The sequence below is a fragment of the Pararge aegeria genome, chromosome 26 (assembly GCF_905163445.1).
Source record: "Pararge aegeria chromosome 26, ilParAegt1.1, whole genome shotgun sequence".
NCBI lineage: Eukaryota > Metazoa > Arthropoda > Insecta > Lepidoptera > Nymphalidae > Pararge > Pararge aegeria.
This window is the reverse complement of record NC_053205.1, coordinates 6,291,100-6,313,046: the sequence shown is the minus strand read 5'-3', so window position 1 is coordinate 6,313,046 and position 21,947 is coordinate 6,291,100. Positions and strand designations below refer to the sequence as shown.

The window sequence follows — 21,947 nt, the reverse complement described above, 5'->3', positions numbered from 1 at the left end:
CGTGCTAGGAATTTACACAGTGAGGAGCTGTATTCACTGTGTAAACTCATTGCATTAAAAATATAATTTCCGACCTAATATATTAATTAACTTAACTTAAACGGCCCGTTAAATTATGAGATGAAATTTAACGGCTAGTTTAACCCATGTTATGTTGTAGACTGAACCAGACCGATACATGCAGAGTGGCATCGTGGCATGGGGCATCGGTTGCGGGGAGAACGGCACCCCTGGTGTCTACGTCGACGTCTCCAACCTTCGCACCTGGATCGATGACAAGATCGCAGGCAAAGGGCTCGACCCTAAAGCCTACTCCTACTGAGACAAATGGAGTTACCCGCAATACTAAATTACAATTTAATAAAACATCGATAGATTCTTCTTCTGTGTTCAATGTGTTATATGTTTGGCCATTCTTAAAGTTATTGTACGATCTGATCAGAATAATGAACTTTGATGGATTCTTCTTCTTTAACGTATTCTTCGTTACTCAATTATCAAGTATCTCGCGTCGGATTTAAGGGCCATTGGGCTGCTGTGCTGATGAAAAATTAACTCTTTGAAATTAAGCTAAAACTGCTAAGTTGAAATTTAGATTTGCCTTTCATCTACAAAATGAGTAAAATACCTGCGTTTTTACTCATTTTGTTATGTCTTTATGTCGTCACTTTTGAAAAATAGCAAATAAGATACGTGTGTGAGATTTTCTACCTACCTATAATATAAAGGTTTATGTGGTATCGTAAGATCACCATCTAGTGACAGTACGGTTTCCCGGTATAGTTACTCGAAACCATATTAATCCTAGTTAACTTTAACGCGATGGAATACCGAATATAGGTCTCTAGGTAGGAAGTATACGTAGGTTGGTAGGTAGTACATTTCGAAACAGCGTCTTACTTAGTATGTATACTTTTTTATAAAATGTGATATCTGTGGTTGTTTCATATATTATCTGTATTTTAACGATATAATAATACTCAATAAATAAACAATAGAATACAGTTCTGTGATGTTTTTTTGTATTCACGAATGAAAATACTTTTTAATGAATGATCTTTCAATGGAATATAAAAAATACGATTAAAAAAAGTCTTGTGTTTTATTTCAAATCCGAATAGGCCTCTAGTTGTTTTAGAATTATAAAAATTATCGTTCAATAAATATTTTTATATAATTTTTGTGTACCGAATAGCAAATTCTGTTACACTGTTTTTTACTTTGCCAAGGGTAAAATCATTCTTGTATTAAATTTGCCCGTTTGCAATCGAGGACAGTTTTCGAGTATGGAATACTTGAAAATCGGAGTAAAATGGATCTTATTTGTATTCCATTAAAGATCAATTTTGCCTACAATTCTTTAGTACGGCTTTTGCAATAACGTTTGTAAAACGAAAATCAAAAGTACAAGATTTGCGACTCTAAAACCATTGTCATAAGGTCCATTTTACTTTGACGTTACAGAGTTTTATACTTGAAATAGACTGTTCGATTGCGAGCTAGCAAATCTTATACTAAGGCTGCAGGATATTATTGTTTAAAAATGAAATCACTGTTTAGATACAACACGTGGTTCTATTTGTGATTTATCTTTTCTCTCTGCTCCTTTATTTTCTTCGCTCTCTGCTAGTCGGCACGTAGACACCTGTCCGAGCACCGCTTGAGACAGTCCGGGTCGTTACGACAGTGTGCTCGGCAGCTCGCTTGGCATCTAGTCACGGTGCGGACGTTGGTGCGAGACAGGCGCTCGTCGAACATTACACTGTGGGCGAACAGCTTTATCTCAACAACGCAAACTATACAAATAAATAAATTATATGACTTTATATTATAATGAATGAATGAATGAAAATGAATGAAAAGTTTAATTGAACATCAACATTACAACTTATTTGTTACACACATTACGTAAAAATATTGTTATAAGTCACAACAGAACATATCGCTAGCGAGTATAATAATAGTAATATCTTTATTGCCAGTATACAAGGTGTAGTATAGTCAATTTAAATTGTGCAATTTACAGTCAGCCACACAATGGCATGCAATGGTTTACATTAAATTCCACCACGTGGTCATTACGAAGAATGCTTTAAACATCATGGAGACAATTCATCAAGTATTACGATGGGGCCAAATGCCAATGAAAACTGATGACAACCGTCATGCTAAGGAAGGTTTCGTTTTTCGGTCACCTACAGAGCGGATCCCTGTACGAGTTTCCAATCTTTATCCTTGAAGGAAAAAATTACCGGGAAAAGAGCACTTGGGAAGAATGAATGAATGCCATTTATTGAAAGTAATCTGAAGTAGCAATCCACACACAACTTTTATACAGATTTTTTTTATTTTTTTTATGTTTATAGACGAGCGCTTGACTGCAATCACACCTGATGGTAAGCGATGATGCAGCCTAAGGTGGAGCGCGCTTGCCTAGAAGATGCCTATTCACTCTTGATTTGAAGGTACTCATATTGTAGGCACTGGGGAAAATGGACGCTGGAAGTGCATTCCAGATCCTAGCGGTGCGGATCAGAAACGAAGATGCGAAGCGCTTCGTACGCGTCCGCGGTATATCGACCACGTTGGGATGCTGCTTTCGCTTTTTTCATAAACTACAACTGTTCTTTTAGAAAACCGAAATTGATTCAGGCGGAATTGAAACTGGGATCTCCCACTCAGAAAACCTTAGCATTCATCATTGCGCAGCTCGTCGAGGACGTGTTCCTATTAGTTTTCGTATTTTTTTTTTTGGAAGGAGACAAAAAGGTATCTATTCGATTCGCTACATCCATTTTCGAGTAAGTGGTCCGGCGATACGGACCGGACATACGGATCTATTCGGAACTGATGAGGCACAACATCGTACGATTTTCCACCGGTTGACCTCCGAATTTCAATTAGAAGACGGCATTCCATGATGATGATGACGTAAGGCATGCTGTGTGCTGATACCCACCTGTCAATGAAGGGCACAGAGGTGCAAGTGGCCGCGTCGCAGTGCAGTACGGGTGGTGCCACAGCAGCCATCAGCGACCCGTCTTCACCCACAACGTATGGGATGTGATCCAGGTATACGTTGTCGAAGAGACACATCCGTTTCATGTACTCCTCGGAATGCGTGAACATCGTAGGTGGTATACCTGTTAGACACGTTAAATGAACACAATACTCATCAAGTAATTCAAGTAGAAGCTATCGAATTGTGGAATGCTCTCCCTATGAACATACGACAGGCAAAATCGCTTGATATGTTTAAAAACGCAGTTAAATCTTAATATCTTGCACAATAAGATGTTTGTTATTTTTTCTTTTATTTTTCAGCTTATAATAAAATAATTGTTTTATAAATATAACCTAAAAAAAACTATTTAAAACTAAATAAAATCTAAAACGTCCTCGAAACCACCGCAGCGAGGCACAGTTCCTAAGATGCTGGCAGCATTGCCCCTTTGGATGTCCAAACTAATTCGTTGGCCAAGGTAACTGCCCGCTCTAGGATCACCGGTAGACTCGATAACCCTTTCCGATAATTCTTTGAAAAGAGCTTTTGCCTCCGGACCCCACGGTCCCAAAGTCTCAACTCCAAAAGGCACAAAAATGAAGCTGCTATCCAGGTTTTCATATTTACGCCTCTTGGCCTGCTCGGCACTGGTAGCAGCCGCATTCACCATTGACGAGGTGGCCTGGATGTGTGATGCAGCTAGGGTATCAACACAAGTTGCATCCCACAGAAGTGACCTTCCAAGCCTCTAAGGTATGAGCGTATTACATATTATTCACATATTATACATAAATATAAATATTTTAATTTGTGTAATTTTTATTTATGCCTTGTCTCTTAAAAAGTTCAAAGTTTGTATTAAACGTAAGCTTATAGAAAAGTCCTATTATAGTATAAAGGACTACGTAAACGATAAAAAAGCTTGGGTGTTGTCACCATCTTAATTCATCATTTAAAATGACATTGTGAGATGGTGATAACAAAAAAAAACAACCGGCTAAGTTTGTTGTGGGCTTCTTCTTAGACCAGGACGCGTTTGGAACCCTCGTAGCTTTAGTTTTAAGTTTACGAATGTGGTTATCGCCATCATCTCACTACCGTGTAATTCTTATGTACGCATCAAAAGTGCCACCTATGGGCCTACTTGAATAAAGATATTTATGACTTTGACTTTGACTTTGATTCCAAAATTTCTCTGTCGTATTCTGTTGTTATCATTAGTTATGGCTTACGTACCGACGGCGTAGTATCTGGTGTTGCACATATGCTCCTGGACAAGCTCGGAGCGGTTGTTGAACCAGCTCACCAGCCACTTGAGGTCTTCAAACTTGGTGATCTCGTCGTTGATCACCTTGCGGGTGAGTCGCAGGTACTCCACGTCTGCTTCTATCACTGACTCGTCTTTATCCTCACCGTAGCTGGAAAGAACATGTGCCGATATGTACTGGTGCAATACATCATCAGGCTACCGTCCCACTGCTGGGTAAGGTCGCTCGCCTTCTCTCCCAAAGGAGTAAGGGTGAGGGTTTTAGAGCATAGACCATGATGCTCTATTGCGTTGATCTATTTTTTCTACTTTGCGGGAGGAGACCTGTGCCCAACAGTGGGGAATGAAGGAAAAAAGGAAGAAACTGTTTTATCTAGAAGAAGCTGTGTTACTACTAAAAATGGTGGACCTTACTTCCTGTATTGCATCTTGAGGATAGCTTCGGACATGTGTATGCGGAAAATCACTCCTGGCCGCAGGTGTGCTTGGTACAAATCCTTTGGCATCTCCACGAACGATGATTCGAAGCCCTGGAAAACCATTTTTGTAACCTTTAGACTGAGTTTTTTGATCGATCATTGATCAAATCTCCGATTATCCTTACCTAGGAATGAGTCCCAACTCATTCCTAGGTATCCCGTAATCAACAGCATTACAATAAAAATTGTTCATAGTTTTAAAAGACAATGTGAGATGGTGATAACAAAAAAAAATAACAACCGGCTAAGTTTGTTGTTGGCTTCTTCTTAGACTAGGGCGCGTTTGGAACCCTCGTAGCTTTAGTTTTAAGTTGACGAATTTAGTTATCGCCATCAACTCACCTATGTCATATTTTACATGTAATGTACGCATCAAAAGTTCCAACTATGTGCCTGTTAGAATAAAGAAATATTTTGACTTTGACTTTGAAATGTATTTATAAATAGTTTTACTTAAATCTAAGGCCACAAAAATTACATAAATATAAGACTTTGAAATAGGTACGGTCTCGGAATTAAAATAAATAGAAATAGGTATTTTGAATAAATAAATATGTAAAAGAGTTAATAACATAAAACGTTCGGACTCTTTGACGTGGTACCCTACTGATTATATAGAAATGGCTCTCATCAGTGCAATCAGTTTTGACCTTACCAAAAAATAATTATAAAAAAAACATTTCCCACAAGAAAGAGAAGGAAATTATAAATTACACCATACAGATTCTCCTTATTTTCAACATTTTCAAGATTTCCGCCTGCCTGCGGCAACCTGCTTCTATCCAATATTCTGCATAATTTTCTCAAAAGCGTGTGGAGTCTACCAATCCGCACTGGGCCAGCGTGGTGGACTACGGCCTCAACCCCTTCTCATTGTGGGAGGAAAATCGTGCTCTGTAGTGGGCCGGTAACCGGTCAAATAAATAAATAAATATACTACAACAATACACACATCGCCATCCAGACCCACAGTAAGCGTAGCTTGTGTTATGGGTACTAAGATAACTGATGAATATTTTTTATGAATAATATACATAAATACTTATAATATATAGATAAACACCCAGACACTGAAAAACATTTATGTTCATCACACAAATATTTTCCAGCTGTGAGAATCGAACCCACGGCCTTGAACTCAGAAAGCTGGGTCGCTGCCCACTGCGCCAATCGGCCGTCATTGGTAATGTTCATGATAGCTGATATATTTACCTTGATCGGTGGCTCGTATAAGTCATAGTCGGACCTTTCGCGTGACCTGCCTTGCTTCTTACGCTTCCGACCTTTGCCCTGCTGCGTCTCTGAGAGGTCTGCCCGCCTCGCTATCGGCACGCTTACGGTGGACGTGTGGTTAAGCTGCAACAGAGAATAAATTCAAATTGTTGGAGTTTACTCCTTAAGAATCGATTTTCATATATAAGGCGCCCGGTATGAGAAAACACTAAGACTAAGAGCCGCTTGGTCCGTGCCTTGATTTTCCCTATATTCATGTACGGAGTTGAAACGTGGACCATCAAAGCAAGAGAAAGGCAAAGGATAGACGCGTTCGAGATGTGGTGTTGGAGGCGCATGTTGAGAATACCCTGGACAGCCAAGCGCACAAATGTGTCTATCCTGGCGCAGCTAGGAGTTCGTGTTCGACTTTCGTCTATATGTTACCAACGTTTGCTTTCCTATTTCGGGCACATAATGCGGCGGGGGAATGATAGCCTGGAAAAAATTATAGTTACGGGCAACACCGAAGGCAAAAGACCTAGAGGCCGGTCCCCAACAAGATGGGCAGACCGGCTGAAAAAATCAGATTCAGACCGCTTCTATCAAATCGCAAAAATGGCCTCCAACAGAAGTCGATGGAGACAGTTTACCAACGCGAAGTTGAGATCTCACCAGGACCACGATTCTTCAGTGATGAAGGAACGACTATAGAGAGAGAGAGATGAGAAAAATGTGAGGAGTAAAATCTACTGATGAATGACCTCGTTACGTTTTTGCATGCCCGGCAACTGTGATGCGCAAACATGCAACGTCGCTTTCGTTTAATTGACTTATTTTTCCTATTTAAGTTACTAAGGAAACCAATTATTATCTAGGGTAAAGAAACAAACATAAATATATGGGACAGAGTGAGATAGAAAACATTATAATTTTTTTTTCCTATTTTTGTTACCATGGAAATAATAAACATTACATTTATGCTAATAGTTCTGATACTCTACATCCACCTCAATCTCCCGTAGGCTACTTTTAAGAAGTTACACTACCGCCGTGTGTGAATAAATTGCACAGGATTTTTAATTTACCCTTTCATATGGTATTAATCTATATTCAGCTAAATAAACTCTTTCTGTGTATGTTTCGACAATCGTACTTAAGAAGTAAACTACAGTCGTGCGTCGGAGCTGACACACGCTTTTTTTTTAAATATTAATTATAATTATTACTTTATTCAAATCAAATATTCTGTATTCATGTCAGCCTATCACAGGCACTTATGAAGCCTTCATACATTTTTTTACATAATTGTAAGCGGGTGATGATGAGTTCGTTCGCCAAGTTAAATCTAAAGCTACGAGGGTTCCAAACGCGCCCTGGTCTAAGAAGAGCCCACATCAAACGTAGCCTTGTAATCTTTTTTGTTATCATCATCATCACAATAAATTAATATTAAGATTTGAAGTTAGAGCAATTCGCACCCAAGCTTTTTTATCGTTTAATGTAATCCTTAACATTATAATAGGATTTTGACGTGACAACGTCTTATAAATTGGTTTGCCGGGTGACACTTTAAGAAACTGCGTTACGCTCCGCTCACGTTATGCGCTCACAATGAGAGCGAGTGAGAGGCACGCGTCCCTTCCACTCGGGTATGGTTAGCCCGCCTAAGAGCGAGAGAGACAGACATAAGAAGTGAAAGGCACGCGTCCCTTTGTAGTAAACGCTGTTTCATTGTACGCAAATGTATTGCAAGTTATTGTATGTATATTTGTATATAAATACGTATGTATGTGTAAAGGTAAAAATAAAATTTTGTTAATATGAAATTCAGTGCGAGATTCTTTGTATAAATTAATGTTTTAAATATAATTCTTTGTATAAATAAATGTTTTAAATTGTTACTATTATTTCATCCTTCTTCCTACTATACGAATGAATATTCACATTAAAATTATTTTACCACTCAAAGTCGTTGTCACGTAAAACTTTCGCCCGTATACCGACTTTACAGGCAACCAATTTTTTTTTCTACGTAAAGTTTTGTTTAGTTTCGTTTTACTGAATACTCCGTTAATTCTCATTCTCATCTTTATTATTAAAGTTATACTTCGTTTGGGGCGGCAAGGAAAAATTAGGAGAGTAAATTTTTACGATGCGCGCGAAGCCCGTAGTAGGTACACCACGCTGGTCCACTGAGGATTGATGGACTCCACACACCTTTGAGAAAATTATGAGGAACTCTCAGGCATGCAGGTTTCCTCACGATGTTTTCCCTCATCGTTAAAGCAATTTCAATTTCAATTTCTTTAGTTACATAGTTGGTGGGTACAATAATATAATAGTGCTACAACCGCCATCGATTTGCATGCAAATTTGATTACTTAAAAACTATGTCTTTACGATTCTCTTTTAATTAAATTCTTATCCAGTATTTAAATCAAATAATAATAATATACAACAAATCTATTAATAAAATATATGGCAAAGTTCTATAAAATGTCACATAAATATTCTTTAATATCATAATATCGCTTTTTAAGTAAAAATTCCTTAATTTTACGCTTAAATATTAAAACGTTCAGGTTTCTGTCCGCCAATGACGCTGGTAGCTTATTATAAACAATAGGTGCCATATTAAAGATACTTTTACCGAAAAATTTTGTGTAATGATGGGTATGACATAGTTTATTCTTTCTTAAATATTAGCAAGTGATATTTTAATAAACCTGAAGGAGTCTCAGTCTATTTCCAATATCGTCTTACCTCTTGATCTGAAGCAGTTGTGGAGGATCGCACTTTGGTGCGTTTTCTACCGTGACCTCGACGACGCTGAAAAAAACAAACAGTAGATATAAGCTTTGCACTCCCGCAATCGTAGTCTCGCTTTCGAGCATCTATTACGTCAAAGTAAAGTAAACTTTGTTCACTAAATGTTAGAGTCGCTAATCCTGCGCTTTGCTGAAAAAGCTACCCAAGAACCAGTCGGCGTACTTGAATTTTAAAACAAAAAATGATAAAGTCAAAAATGATAAAGACATGCAATCGTAATAATCGTATACTTACTTATTTACCGGATTTATCCAGTCTATCGCATTTTCTTAAACAAACTGGTTTAGATTGAGACCGGTTTTGCATGCCCTAATGTGGATTCGAAATGTTAGTAGCTGTGAACCTTACGGGTTTCAACAGCGTCACCGGTGGGTCGGGGCGAGCGCGTAGCGTCGCCTGATGAAGGGTTTTGAGCCCTAGGGCTCGAGGAAAATCGGGGTGACGTCTACCTAGGGGCGTCTCCTGCGAGACTCGGACCTCGGCTTAGGCGGACGTCGGAATTTGGTGGACTGATCGGACGGTGATTAGTCCGTACGTCCCCGTGGCCGTGGGTTGAGTCCACGTCCGGGTGACGTAAGAAATCGGGGACCTCGTCTTCGCCGGCGAAGACGCTGTGTCGTGGTAACTATGTCGTCGGTGTGTAGCCCTAAAGCCCTAGCATAGGGAGCGTTGTCCGTCGTTATGTCGTCGTCGGGGTCGTCAAGGACGTGTCTCGGTCGTCTCCTATTAGGATCGACGTTTGGATTGGGCGTGTATGAACACGCCTTCACCACTAACGGGTTGGGATGAGACTCGGTTCTCTTAAAGTAACTTTTAGAGAGCCGTTTAAAATAACTAGCTATCGTAGGGAGGTCTAGGTCCCTATGAAGGTCAGAGTTGCGCACGAACCACGGGCAGTTGGTGGCCATGCGCATGAATTTGTTTTGCAGCTTTTGCAAGCTGCTAAACGTTCTGTGCGGGAGATGTGCAAACACGGGACTCGCGTAGGTCATTATAGGGCGAATACAGATTTTATACAAGGTGACCTTGTGTCTGAGGGACATTTTACTTTTGCCGCTAATCATGGGGTAGAGACGACTTAGCACAAACGCGGCCTTTTTACGGACCCTGCGAATGTGCGCTGCGAAGCTCATACGCTTATCGAAGGTGACTCCTAGGTACTTGACTTTATCTTGCCAAGGGACGGGGCGCCCGTAGAGGGTTAACTGTTTGCGATTCCATCGGGGATACCTTCTGAAACCAGAGAAGAGCACCGCTGCGCTCTTCTCCGGGTTCACCTCGATCCTCCAACGCTGGAACCAATCGCCTAGGCGGTCGACCGCGTTCTGGAGGCGAGCCCTAATGGTGTTGGGATTAATGTCGGTGGCGTAGACGGCGGTGTCATCCGCGAATTGAGCGATGTGGACTTTATGAAAGTCCTGTGGGATGTCGCTAGTGAAGAGCGCATAGAGCAAAGGGGAGAGCGAGGAGCCCTGAGGGACTCCCGCTCTTATCGGCCTGGCAGTGGATAGCGTACCGTCTATACGGTAACGGAAAGTGCGGTTCGTGAGATAGTTCCTCAACAGGTGCACTAACCTGTTGGGAACTCCTAAATGGTGGAGCTTGTAAAGCAAGCCTTCGTGCCATACTCTGTCGAACGCTTTAGCCACGTCGAAGAATATAGCGCCGGTCGGAATGTAGCTCGTTAGGCTATGGAACCCGTGTAGGACGTGTTCCGTGAATCGGTGCGCCTGATGGACGCAAGAGTGTTTGGCTCTGAAGCCGAATTGCTGGTCGTTGAGGAGCTTTCGCTCCTCTACGACTGCCTTTAATCTATTCAGAATTACCCGCTCAAACACCTTTGCCAGTGAGTTGAGTAGGCTTATGGGGCGATAGCTAGTGGGAAGATTGCGGGGTTTGCCCGGCTTCGGGATACCTATTACGTTTGCTTCTTTCCACGAGTCGGGAAAGTAGCAGTGTGCCAGGAATGTGTTGAAAATAACAACCAGTAGGTTTATTATTTCACCGGGGAGTAATTTGAGCGTTTTGTTGTTGATGGAATCGGGACCGGGGGCTTTTTTACTGTGAAAGCCCTTGATAATCGTATGAACCTCCTCGCAGGTCGTGGGTGGAAGAGGGTCACCATCGGGGGGCAGGGAGAAGAGTGTTTCGAGTTCGCTTTCGACTTCCAACACTTGGGTCCTATCTATTGATATTGTGCTAGGGGAGCATTGTGCTTCTAAACTATCGGCCAAGCACTCGGCCTTATCGATATCGTCAAAGGCGGGCGGTTGGTCGGGTCTAAGTAACGGTGGGGTTGCTGCGACTCTATTACTCTGTGAGAGAGAACGGGCCAGCTTGTAGTACTCTACATGCGATGGCCTGAGCTCTCCCAAAAAGCGGTCCCATTTATCGTCGCGTAGTAACTTGAGGTTATCCAAAAGTTCCCTTTGGGCCTTCCAGAGAAGTCTCCGGTTACGTCTGTTTGGACATTTGTCATGGGCTCTTTGAAGGCGGTTCTTATTAGTGATCAACTGTCTAGCTTCGTCCGGGAGAGGCCTACGGACGGGTCCGATCGGCATTACCCGGGAGGAGATGCTGACAGAGTGACCGATGTGGTTAACCAGGTGCTGTGAGGCAACACGGGCGTCTTCTAATGAATCTATGGTGTCAGGGATTCGAGAGAGATGCTCCGATTCTTTCGACTTTAGATGCTCTGCGAGCGTCTTGTAGTCGATGATCGTTCGGGACGGGGGCGCCTCTGTAGGCAGGGGACCTAGCTGGAGCTGAACGGGACGGTGGTCTGAACATAGTTCGGATAACACTTCCAAAGAGTATACTTCCAGAGCGATATTCTTGAGAAGTGCTATGTCTAGTATGTCCGGTCGGTCGTTGAGTCTGTCGCTGTTAGGGAAGCGGGTCGGACTGTCAGGGGCGACTATAACGAAATTGAATTCGGGTCGCATGAACAGTTTGTCGAGTTTGATACCTCGATTGTTATTTACACTACTGTTCCAGTTAGTGTGTTTGGCATTGAAGTCTCCGGCCAAAATGACCGAGTCTCCTAGGGAGAGGAGTGCGCTAAGATCGCTCTCTAAGAGCGTCTTTGTCGGGGGGTGATACACTGATGCTAGTATGATCGGCGGATGGCCGGTCATACCCACCTGACATACTGAGACTTCCATGTTGGTAAGACTGGGAGGATCGAGGGGAGTGCAGTGAAGAGCCCTTCTGTAGTAAATGGCAGTACCACCAAGCCTACTGGTGGTTCTGTCATTTCGGACTAGATTATAATTAGCGATTCGCGGATCGTTATTGCACGGTTTTAAAAAGGTCTCTTGCACTAAGAGGATATCGGGTTGGTGTCTAACTACAAAATCGCGGACAAGCGCCATTTGATCGATAAGGCCGTTTGCGTTAAAGAAAGTAACGGCCAGGGAATGGGGTTTGAGTCTACCGTTAATTGTACTAGGCATTGTTGATGATTTCTTGGACTCGCCTTATGGTACTAAGTAAGCCTTGATATTTTTCATAGGCTCCTAATAGGTTAATCTTAGCCTCCGCATAGAAGGCTTTGATTTGTTCACCGTCGATTGAGTCGACGATGAACTGAGTTCCCTGCATTGCCGAGGCTCCGACAGGGAGAGAGTTCTGGGGACCGGCGGCGGACTTGGCCGCCGACGTCTGGGAGAGCAGTGAGGCTGCAGACGGGGGGGGCTGACGAGGCCCCGGATGCCTGGGTGGCGGTGGTGAGGGGAGCGTTGTTCGCTCTGTAAAGAGGTCTGTTCCATGCACTGGTAGCTGGTACCGGTGCCGGAACGAAAACCTGTTCGGGCTGAGGCCGAGCTGCGGCGGGTCTACGACCGTTCGAGTGACCCCTTCGCCTGGTCGTCCGAGGTGCCTTCGGGCAGCCGCGATAATTCGCGGGGTGCCCTTGGGTCCTGCAGAGTACGCAGCTAGGGGGCTCTTCGACGGTCCTATCCCGCCGGGAGCAGTCGGAGGTGCCGTGGTCGTCCAGGCACTTTACGCAGCGGGGGCGGGCGAAGCAGTTCCTTGCGGAATGCCCGTAGAGCTGGCAACGATGGCATTGGCCGATCTTGCCGCGGTTGTTTGGCCGTTCGACATTAATGCCGGATAGCCTGCAGACTGTAGACAAGTTGTAAACTTGTTTACCTTCCGGTGTCAATTCGATTATGGCCAGCACCATATCGTAGGGAGCCCTGTTGCGGGCGTTGTACAGCCTGTGTACTTCAAGGACGGGGATTTTCTGGGACAGAAGGTCCTCTTTGATGTGTTCCGTGTTAATCTCCTTGGGAATCCCACGGATGATAACACGGAGAAGTCTCTCCTCTTGGAGAGCGTAGGTGTGATAACCTACTGCTTGCTCTCTGAGGAGAGTGGTTAGCTTCCGATGGTCGTCGGAAGACGGGCATTGCACCTTGATGCCAATGGCCGTGGAGCGGGCGGAGGAGAAACTAATTTCTCGCTCAGTGAGTTTCGGGAGGAGGTTAATCCACGCGAGTTTTTCCCTAATGAAGAGAGGTGGGACTTTTTCCCTAGCGGGTTCCTCCATGGGGGAGTCTTCGGACTCCTCCTCGGGGGTTGCCTGGGAGTTCGTGTCGGGGTTGCGCGCACGTTTGTTCGGTACGGGTGTCGGGACGGGGTCGATGGTGACCTTCTTCGCGGGGTTACCTTTGGATTTAGAGGGTTTTAGTTTCCTCTTCTTGTGGGAGACGGTGGTGAAGCCATCGTCTACCTCAGAAGAGGCTGGGGAGGTCGAATCAAAGGTGGTTAGTTTTGGAGTTTCCTCCACATGCATTAGTTGCCCTGAAGGGGCTGGGGCCGCGGTTAAAACGGGTCGGGCTAGTCGGGGGTCCCGGGGGGACTCCTGCGAGCTAATCAGACTGGGCGTCTGATCGAGGGGGTTAGGGGCGATCTGGAACCCACGCATGTAGTCTGCGTGGTTCCTCTCTAGGTCGGCTAGTAGGGCTGCCAGGTTCAGGTTGAGGATCCTTGCGGGATCCACAACTGCCCCGGGCAGTAAGTAGGGTGGCCTCCCCGCCATTGCAGGGAGGTGAGTACCTAAGGTGTGGCCCTAGGGGCCCTCACCCTTCGGGGGTGAGGGTTGAGTACCTAACGACTTACAACCTTCACTGCACAGCACTGACACAAACACAACCGAAAGTGAACCAACAAAAAGGCCACCAAAACACTGCACTGAAGTGAGAGTCTCAAGCCGCATGTGTGTTGAACAAGTCGATTGGAGCATCGACTGCGTACTCAAAAGTACGCGAGTTCAGGCAACCGTCTGCAACGGATGCCAGAAGCGAAGTGCATGCCCTAATACTAGCAATGGGTGCAATATAAGATTCGCTCGCTCGCAATCGAGGAGTCGTTTACGAGTATTAAACTCCGTATCGTCAAAGTAAAATGGATCCAACGGCACTCGTTTTAGAGTAACAAATCCTCTACTGTTGATTGTCCTTTTACCAAACTTTCTGCCAAACGCCCGAGCTAAAGAAATGTATGTAAGTTTGAGCTTTAACATAATGCAAATAAGATCCATTTTACTCAGATGGTCAAGTATTCCATACCCGATAGAGATTCCTCCATTAGCAAATGGCTACAGATTAGGCGAATAAGTTTTCTATTAGTATGATGATCATTCTAATGTACAACTGTCACTCAGTGAGTGTCTTTTTCCTTTAATTTTTGAAGTAAAACTTCTTTATCAGCGTTGGAAAAAAAATTACCGTCATATTTTTCGGTGACGCGTCACATTTTTCCGTTACGCGCCATCTTTATTTCTAATACATTCAACACGTGGGTGTGATTACGGTATTTTTTTTTCAAATTTAGTTTTTGTTGTAAATATCAGTGAATGTAAATAATTACTAATTTTTAGCGGAAGCGCACTGGGCCAGCGTGGGGGAGACCCGTGTGCTGTAGTGGGCCTATAATGGGTTTCATACTTATGAGCCACTCTTGTAAAAGACGACACATGGGTTATAATAACTAGAATAACTAGATTTGCCAATAAATATGCTCCAGCACTATTTATGGCCTGACGGACGTTGTCCACAGCCAGTTCGGCCAAAAGGGTTCAACCCAACGAAACTCCGATCTGAAATCCTGAGTTTTCCAAGATGGTGCCTCGGTTGCATTCGTAAAACATCGATACAACTATCGTAGTGCCGTTCCTTGGCAAAGAGAACTGGCGCAAGCCCAAAGTACTTAGTAACACAGATCGTGTGGTGGTATGGAAGAAACAGGAGTTGCATGGCGGATTCTACAAGGCCCTGACGGGACCGGATATAAATAAATAAATAAATAAATATACTAAGACAATACACACATCGCCATCTAGCCCCAAAGTAAGCGTAGCTTGTGTTATGGGTACTGACATAGCTGATGAATATTTTTTTATGAATATAATACACATAAATACTAATAATATACAGATTTGGGGAAACCAAGGGTTTTGTCTGTGCAATTATGCGAAATACGAAAAGCTTCGACTCACATCTTGAAAAGCTTTCGATTGGTTGTTGGATCAAGGGTCGGATAAAGAACTCAGTAGTCCTTGAAACAGCGCGTATTGTGAGGAGTTTCCTCACTCTGGAGCCCTGACCGCTGGTTGCTTTGCCGCTTTTAATAGTGTTCTTCTTATTTATATAATTTAGTATTGTTACGAATTAAATAATAGAATAAATAATTATAACAATAAGTTTTATTGACCAAAATTCACGCAGCAACGTACACATAATTTTAAAAAGAAGAGAGAAAACAAACACTTAAGTAGTATGAAAATATATCGGAATAATTAAGTAACGTAACGGAATAAGATGATTTTCCTGTTTGCGAGATTACTCGAGCATATCCTTGGGTTCGGTGATGGAGTCCACAAAGATGACAGAATTGCACTCAGAGGCGTCACACTGCAGCATCGGGGGCACCTCCACTGGTGTCACGGAGTACTCATCGCCAATCACGTACGGGTTCCCATCGATCCACAATGCATCGAAGAGACAGTAGATGTGGACCTTGAAATTACAACAAATCAGTAAACACGTAAGTAAGATGTAAGTTGCAGTCACGTAAGTTGTCCAAGAATATTACTATCTAGGTCAAATTATAAAACTTGGTGGAAAGAACTTCGACAAGGAAGCTGACAGAAGAATTAAGTTGGGCTGCGAAGCTTTTGGTAAACTGCGTCTTCAATTCTACTCCAATGCCTAAACACGAAAGTCCTTAACGAGTGTATCCTGCCTGTAATGACAGATAGAGTGGAGACTTGGACACTGACAGACGACCTGATTCCACAAGTTTAGAGTCGCGCAACGCGCTATGGAGCGAACTATGTTGGGATTTTCTCTTCGGGATAAAATTCGCAACGACGAAATCCGTTGGGAAGCCGAAGCCGTACCCACTAGGCTGTCACCGCGTAAAAGTTACCTTACCTTAATGGTCATGTAGCTGATGAATTTGTATATCCGACCGCCGCATTCACCTAGATGCTCTTTGATACTCTTATCAGTTTTATACATCAGCAGTAGATTATGGAACTTCGTTATTTCATCCATTACCACCTTCTTTATCAGGTTTGTGTAGATGATATCAGCTTCTATGTGCCGCTCCGGGTCCTCATACATCCTCTGTTTTATACGCAATATCGCGTCGGACATTCTCACTCGGAAGATCACTCCGGGGTTCATTGTCTCTGGCAGGATACCTGGTTTCCTTGTTGTGGTGGTGTACTCTAAGACACGGTCTTTAACTGGCTCTGGGTAGAGGTAGTGGTTTGGACGTTCACGGAGTTTCGGTCCGCTGAGGGTATTGAATCGGCGGGCGTTCTGCGGCAGAAATAAGAGTCGTCAAATCCTTCGATTTTATTGGCTGATGAATGAGGTTTAACTGCTTCGATTGAATGATACGTCTTCTGTCACGATTGTCACAGTCACACAATAAACTGATACAAATTTGTAATTTTTATAAACAACAAAATTCCTGTATAAAATGTCTATCCTTTTGTATATGATTGTATATCTTGTTTAGTTTGTATTAAAATTCCTTTTATTGTTATTTGTTAAGTGTATTTTAATTGTAATGGAATAGCGAAGAACTCTGACACGGGGGTATACCTACTACTCTTAAAATAAGACTTCAGCAATATAGGTAAAAACACCATTTTGTTTCTTAGCGAAATAAACTATTTTTAATTTCTATTTAATTTCATTTGTTCCAAATTTAAAGTCCAAACTATTTATATTAAAACTATAAAAAGCGCTCGAATAGGGGATTTGAATATCTTGAAATAATAATTTGAAACAAGTGCCATTTTTATTTTGGTATTTCAGATCTCGCGTTATAGATTCCAAATATTGCAGATATAATTTTTTTCATTCATTATAACATCGCTATATAGCTGCCTTGGTTGCTTGTTTGCTGCTTAGTTTGCAATACTCCGCGAAAAGCAGAAGAATCTGTATGGTGTAACTAAAGATTTTAAACAAAGATTTTCTTAGTTAATCAACATTTCTTAAGTATAGTTCAACGGGTACATACCACATTAATATTTTGGGATTCGTCGATATTTCGACCCAGTTGCATGTATCATGGTCACGAGTCTAAACCCGTTGTACTAGGTACATTTTAGAACTGTATTATTCATAATTTCTTCAATCCTCACACTGCCCACCAAACAGATCTTAGGCAATGTAACCTCTACACACGTTTCGCTCCGAAACCAGTGCATCCTCAGGCGACGTTGAAGTAGGCGTTACTTTGCAGAATGAAAATTAATACTATGCAAATTAAGCTTAATTTTCATGGAATTCCGCAAAGTAACGCCTGCTTCTATCCTACATAGCTCAAGTTAAAAAAAGCTTTAGGTATGCCTTAAACGTACAGTACGATTCAAACTTGAATGCGTCTGGGTGAAGTTAGCAGACGTGCGCTGTTACTTTTCCCGCTACACCGGACACCCAAAATGTGTGTGGTGCGCAACGTCGTGCGCAAACTTCAGGGGCGCATTTACTTTTGTATCGTACGTATGCATTGTTAAAACTTCGTATCGCTATATTTTCAGTATCACATGTTCGAAGTAATAAAAACACAAGTGTGTTTGCTTATACGCGCTGCCTGGAAATACCAGTCAGATTTGATAAAAAATAGACTATTGTTGCCAAGTGGCAGAAACCTCTTTTAAGACGAGCGTCACCATCAGGGTAAGAGATATAAGACCCATTTAGCTACCTTAAAGCCAAAGTGGAGTTATTGGATTGAAAAGTTTTGGCCATGTCAGTTTAACTCCAACTCAAATTTGATTATATTTAGAAATTATTGAATTCAAACAACAGTTCTGAAGTTAGTTTTAAATGCATTTAAATTATTTTTAATAAACGTGAACTTGAAATCAAACATTTCAACAAATTAACAAAACAAAAAAACCGATTACATTATTAATTAAAGAAACCTTATCATCTTGAGTCGAATAAATTAAATCTTATGTTTATACCGATAGAGTTGCAAATCTTTTGGATATTTCGTTAATAGTGCAAAGTTCGTGTTTTAACACTTAGATTTGAAAATGTGACGTCACGAAATTAAGGACCCCTCCCACCCCCCTTTCACGCAACGACACACTTCGTCGACCCCCACCCCCTTAACGTGTGATGTAATAAATGGATGGTGGCATAGACAAAAATAATATCCACTGACAAAGGATAAAATTAACGTGTCCCCTGCCAAAACACACACACACAGGGAATAAGCGAAGCTTACCCCAAGTGGCGTGCACTTCGTACATGCAAAAAAGCAGTGCCTACCCTAAAATATACATGTAACTCGTACTTTTGGCATTTTTTTGCAATCTTCCTACTGTATGCATACCCTGGTAAGAAACCCAGTGCACGCCAATGCTAACCCCATATATCACACGTATGTTATTTGGATATTATTTACAGTTTTACGCTCATGCTCGGAGAGTTGATAAAGCTGTGCTGTTAAAATATTAAATATTTTCAACTTACCTTGGCTTTTCGTTTCACTCTGTTGCTCCCTTCTTCCTCGCGTGCTCCGGTGAGGAAGGCGTCGAACTTCGAGAAGTCATACGGAGACCATGGATCTTCCGTTGATGGTAATGTTTCTTGCGTGTCGCCCTGATTGTTTTGAAAACTTTTTTTATTATTTTGTAATATTAACAGTGAAATGTTCCTTTTATCATCAGATCATAAATCTGTAGATATTATATCATCGATCTTGCGAAATATCATCAATGCACAATCTCTGTATGTCTATGTGTGTGTTTGAGTGTGTTGACTGTGCGCGTGTGTGTGTGTGTGCGCGCGCGCGTGTGTTGACTGTGCGTGTGTGTGTGTGCTGTTTCTATACTGCTTTAATATATTTATTGTGCTACTACCCTACCATCCTATTTTATTAAGATAGGATACTTATTGCTTTCTACTCATATTAAAGAAGCGAAAGTTTGTAAGGAAGGGAAGGTTTGTCGCGGGCAGAAGCTATTATATAAAGCTAAAGAGTTTGTTTGTTTGCTTGAACGCGCTAATTGTTCAAACGCGTTTATTTCAAAATCTACTGGAAGCGAAAAATACTTTCAGTATTGGGTAGCCCATTTATCGAGAAAGGCAAATAATATAGGCTATAATTTATTTTGAAAAAAATTCAAGAAAAATGCAATAATGTAGCCCAAAGTAGCAAAATTTTGCGTGTAAAATTCATCCGTAAAAATTATGTACTTATGTATTACAAAATAGTAAGCCAAGTAGTAAGTAAGTAATGTCTTACTTTATTTATTTTTTATTTTATTTATTTTTATTACACAAACTGCTAAAATTATTATTGTTCGCATCTTGAAACTCACATGAGTTTATTTGGACGCTGCACATTCCTCTAAAATCTAATAAGTTTTAATATATATAATATCATATTTTAACCATTAAAAAGCAATACAGTATTGTTAGGATTTAAATTTGAATAGCATTATAATTTCCACTTCTTTGTTATTTTTTTAATTTAATCTTATTTTTGAACGAGACGATCGGTTGTCATTCTCCGATTGGTTATCGCCGGTAGACGCATAACGGCGGGAACCAATCAAATTGCTTGGATTCTACCTGGACGCTATGAGTTTTGGCGGGAAATTGGGTTTTCTTCTTGGCGGGTTGGATCGTTCTTGTAGAGGGTTATGAAGTGAATTGCGAGGTTGAAAAACGATAAGTTCATATTGTCATAGTTTATAAAGTAAATTAATAAAGTGATATTTGTATAGTATGTTTATTTGCATCTTTTCGTGGCCTTTTCGCTATCCTACTACAGTTCTAATAGTATAGAGCAGGTAGTACGCTAATAAATCCACTGTAGGTAATTCTGTACTGCGAATCATAGCGTCGCTCAGTATGTGCATACGTTAACAGGTGTTCCAATATACTATGCTTAAAGGTTTTAAGTTAGATTTATTTTGTGGTAATATTTGTTTAGAATGCGTTTTACGTTACTCTCCGTTACTGAATTTCTCAACGTTATTTATTGTATACGGGGTAGTTCATTTATTAATTTAGGTAGCATATATATATATAAGTGGTTCTCTTGCCGTAATAATTATTCGCTCCTGAAAGGTTTATTTTTTTTTCGTGTATTCTTCTGGTTATTAATGCCGGCTTATACGTATTATTTTCATTATATTTCACAAAGTTCTCGATGAGTTATTGTAATTTAATTTTTTGTTTTACTGTAAGTGTTTTGCATTGCTTATAAATCCATGTATCGCCGTGTTTGTGTTTTAGTTATAGATTGTGAGGTACAATTTGCAGTTGGTGAAGGCTCCGTGCAAGCAGTCATGATGGTGTGGGCTTTTAGTTTTAACTGTCCCGCGCTTCTTAGATGGCATGAGTGAATGTGAATTAGCTTAGTTTTCTGGGTGTTAATGGATAAGCCATGGTCATGAGACCATTTACATATTATTGTGAAATCTTCCTGTATTTTTTCTAGTGCTTTTTCAGCATTTCTATCTACGGCCAACATGCAGAGGTCGTCTGAATATTGAAAGGTCATACATTTTTTGATAACGTTGTTTATATCATTAAAATATGCTAGGTAGTGTAGGCCTAACACAGATCCCTGAGTTGTTCCTATGGATACCGTAACGAACTATTATATTGATCTAATATAAGTATAAATGAAAGAATGAACGAATGGATGAATGATTAAATGAATGAATGAATGATTGAATGAATACACTTTTATACAGAAAAATTGCAAAATAAAAATGCCATAAATAAGTACCTTTGCGTGTGGATTTTTCTTTGGCGCCATTAAATTCACGGGTTGCTCGTAAATATCATCTTTTAGCTGAAAATGTAATTTTCACTAATTAAGTCTTACCTACAAAAGTCATATCTTGAATAACTTTAAAAAAAACATTTATTGTTAAAAATTGTGTTTTTTTTATTACAACGTCTGCAATTTCATCTGATAGTCAGTGACAATGCAGTCTAATTTTTTATTTTTTATCTCCACTTAATAAATTTAAAATGCATATAATAAAAATTTCCTTAAGCTACGGCACTCCTTCCGTCGATGCCGAAATTAGTATATGTTAAAATGCCTTCTACTTATAGCGATTTCTATGTGCATATTAAATTTATAAAATTAAAATGCATAGATATATAATAATTTCCGGAACAGGATTTGAACCTGCGAAACGAGGCATGAATGAATTCGTTTTTTTTTATAGCGAAAAACTCTGACGAAGTCGCGGGAAACATCTAGTGTTTGTGTAAATTACTTACATTAAGGTAGTTAAAGTCGAAACTCGTTGAGGGATCGCCATTTATGAGAAACACGGAAATTAGCAGCAGCTAAGGAAATAATATTAAATCTATTTAAAAACGGGGCTTAATGTAAGTTTCAGAAGCGATAAATGATAAAAAGCGAAACGAGCAAGCGAGCGCGATTAGCTAGTGAGCGAGCGAATGAATATAGTGATAAAATGGAATGATTGATTCACTACAAACAGACGGATTTGTGTTTCAAAAGTGGAAGGCTTATTTGGTATTTTTTTTTTTTAATTTTCAAAGATAAAAGGCTAAGTTCAAAGTTCAAGACAAAAGTCAAAGAAAACCTATAGATACTAGGAAGTGGGAATTAGGAAATT

At 41.1% G+C, this 21,947-nt stretch overlaps 2 protein-coding genes across 4 annotated transcripts in view; one reads left to right on the top strand and one right to left on the bottom strand.

The window, feature by feature from the left end:
• Positions 1–987, top strand: part of LOC120635128 (phenoloxidase-activating factor 2) — a 45,672-nt gene extending 44,685 nt beyond the window's left edge. For 2 of the 3 annotated variants that reach the window (XM_039906056.1, XM_039906053.1), the window contains exon 9: positions 161–987. In XM_039906056.1, the coding sequence (XP_039761990.1) occupies positions 161–322 (162 nt within the window). In that variant the 3' untranslated portion in view covers positions 323–987. The remainder of the gene's footprint in view (positions 1–160) is intronic. The other variant, XM_039906054.1, reaches the window with a different exon arrangement.
• A 574-nt stretch (positions 988–1,561) lies between these two features.
• Positions 1,562–21,635, bottom strand: LOC120635130. Its single transcript, XM_039906058.1, has 10 exons — positions 21,583–21,635; positions 21,077–21,142; positions 18,805–18,933; positions 16,360–16,626; positions 8,729–8,794; positions 5,963–6,106; positions 4,686–4,801; positions 4,241–4,422; positions 2,960–3,143; positions 1,562–1,762 (listed from the first exon to the last, which is right to left on the bottom strand). Exons 2-10 carry the CDS (start codon positions 21,104–21,106, stop codon positions 1,627–1,629), a joined length of 1,254 nt encoding a protein of 417 aa, XP_039761992.1. The 5' UTR covers positions 21,107–21,142; positions 21,583–21,635; the 3' UTR covers positions 1,562–1,626.
• Between the last annotated feature and the right edge of the window lie 312 nt (positions 21,636–21,947).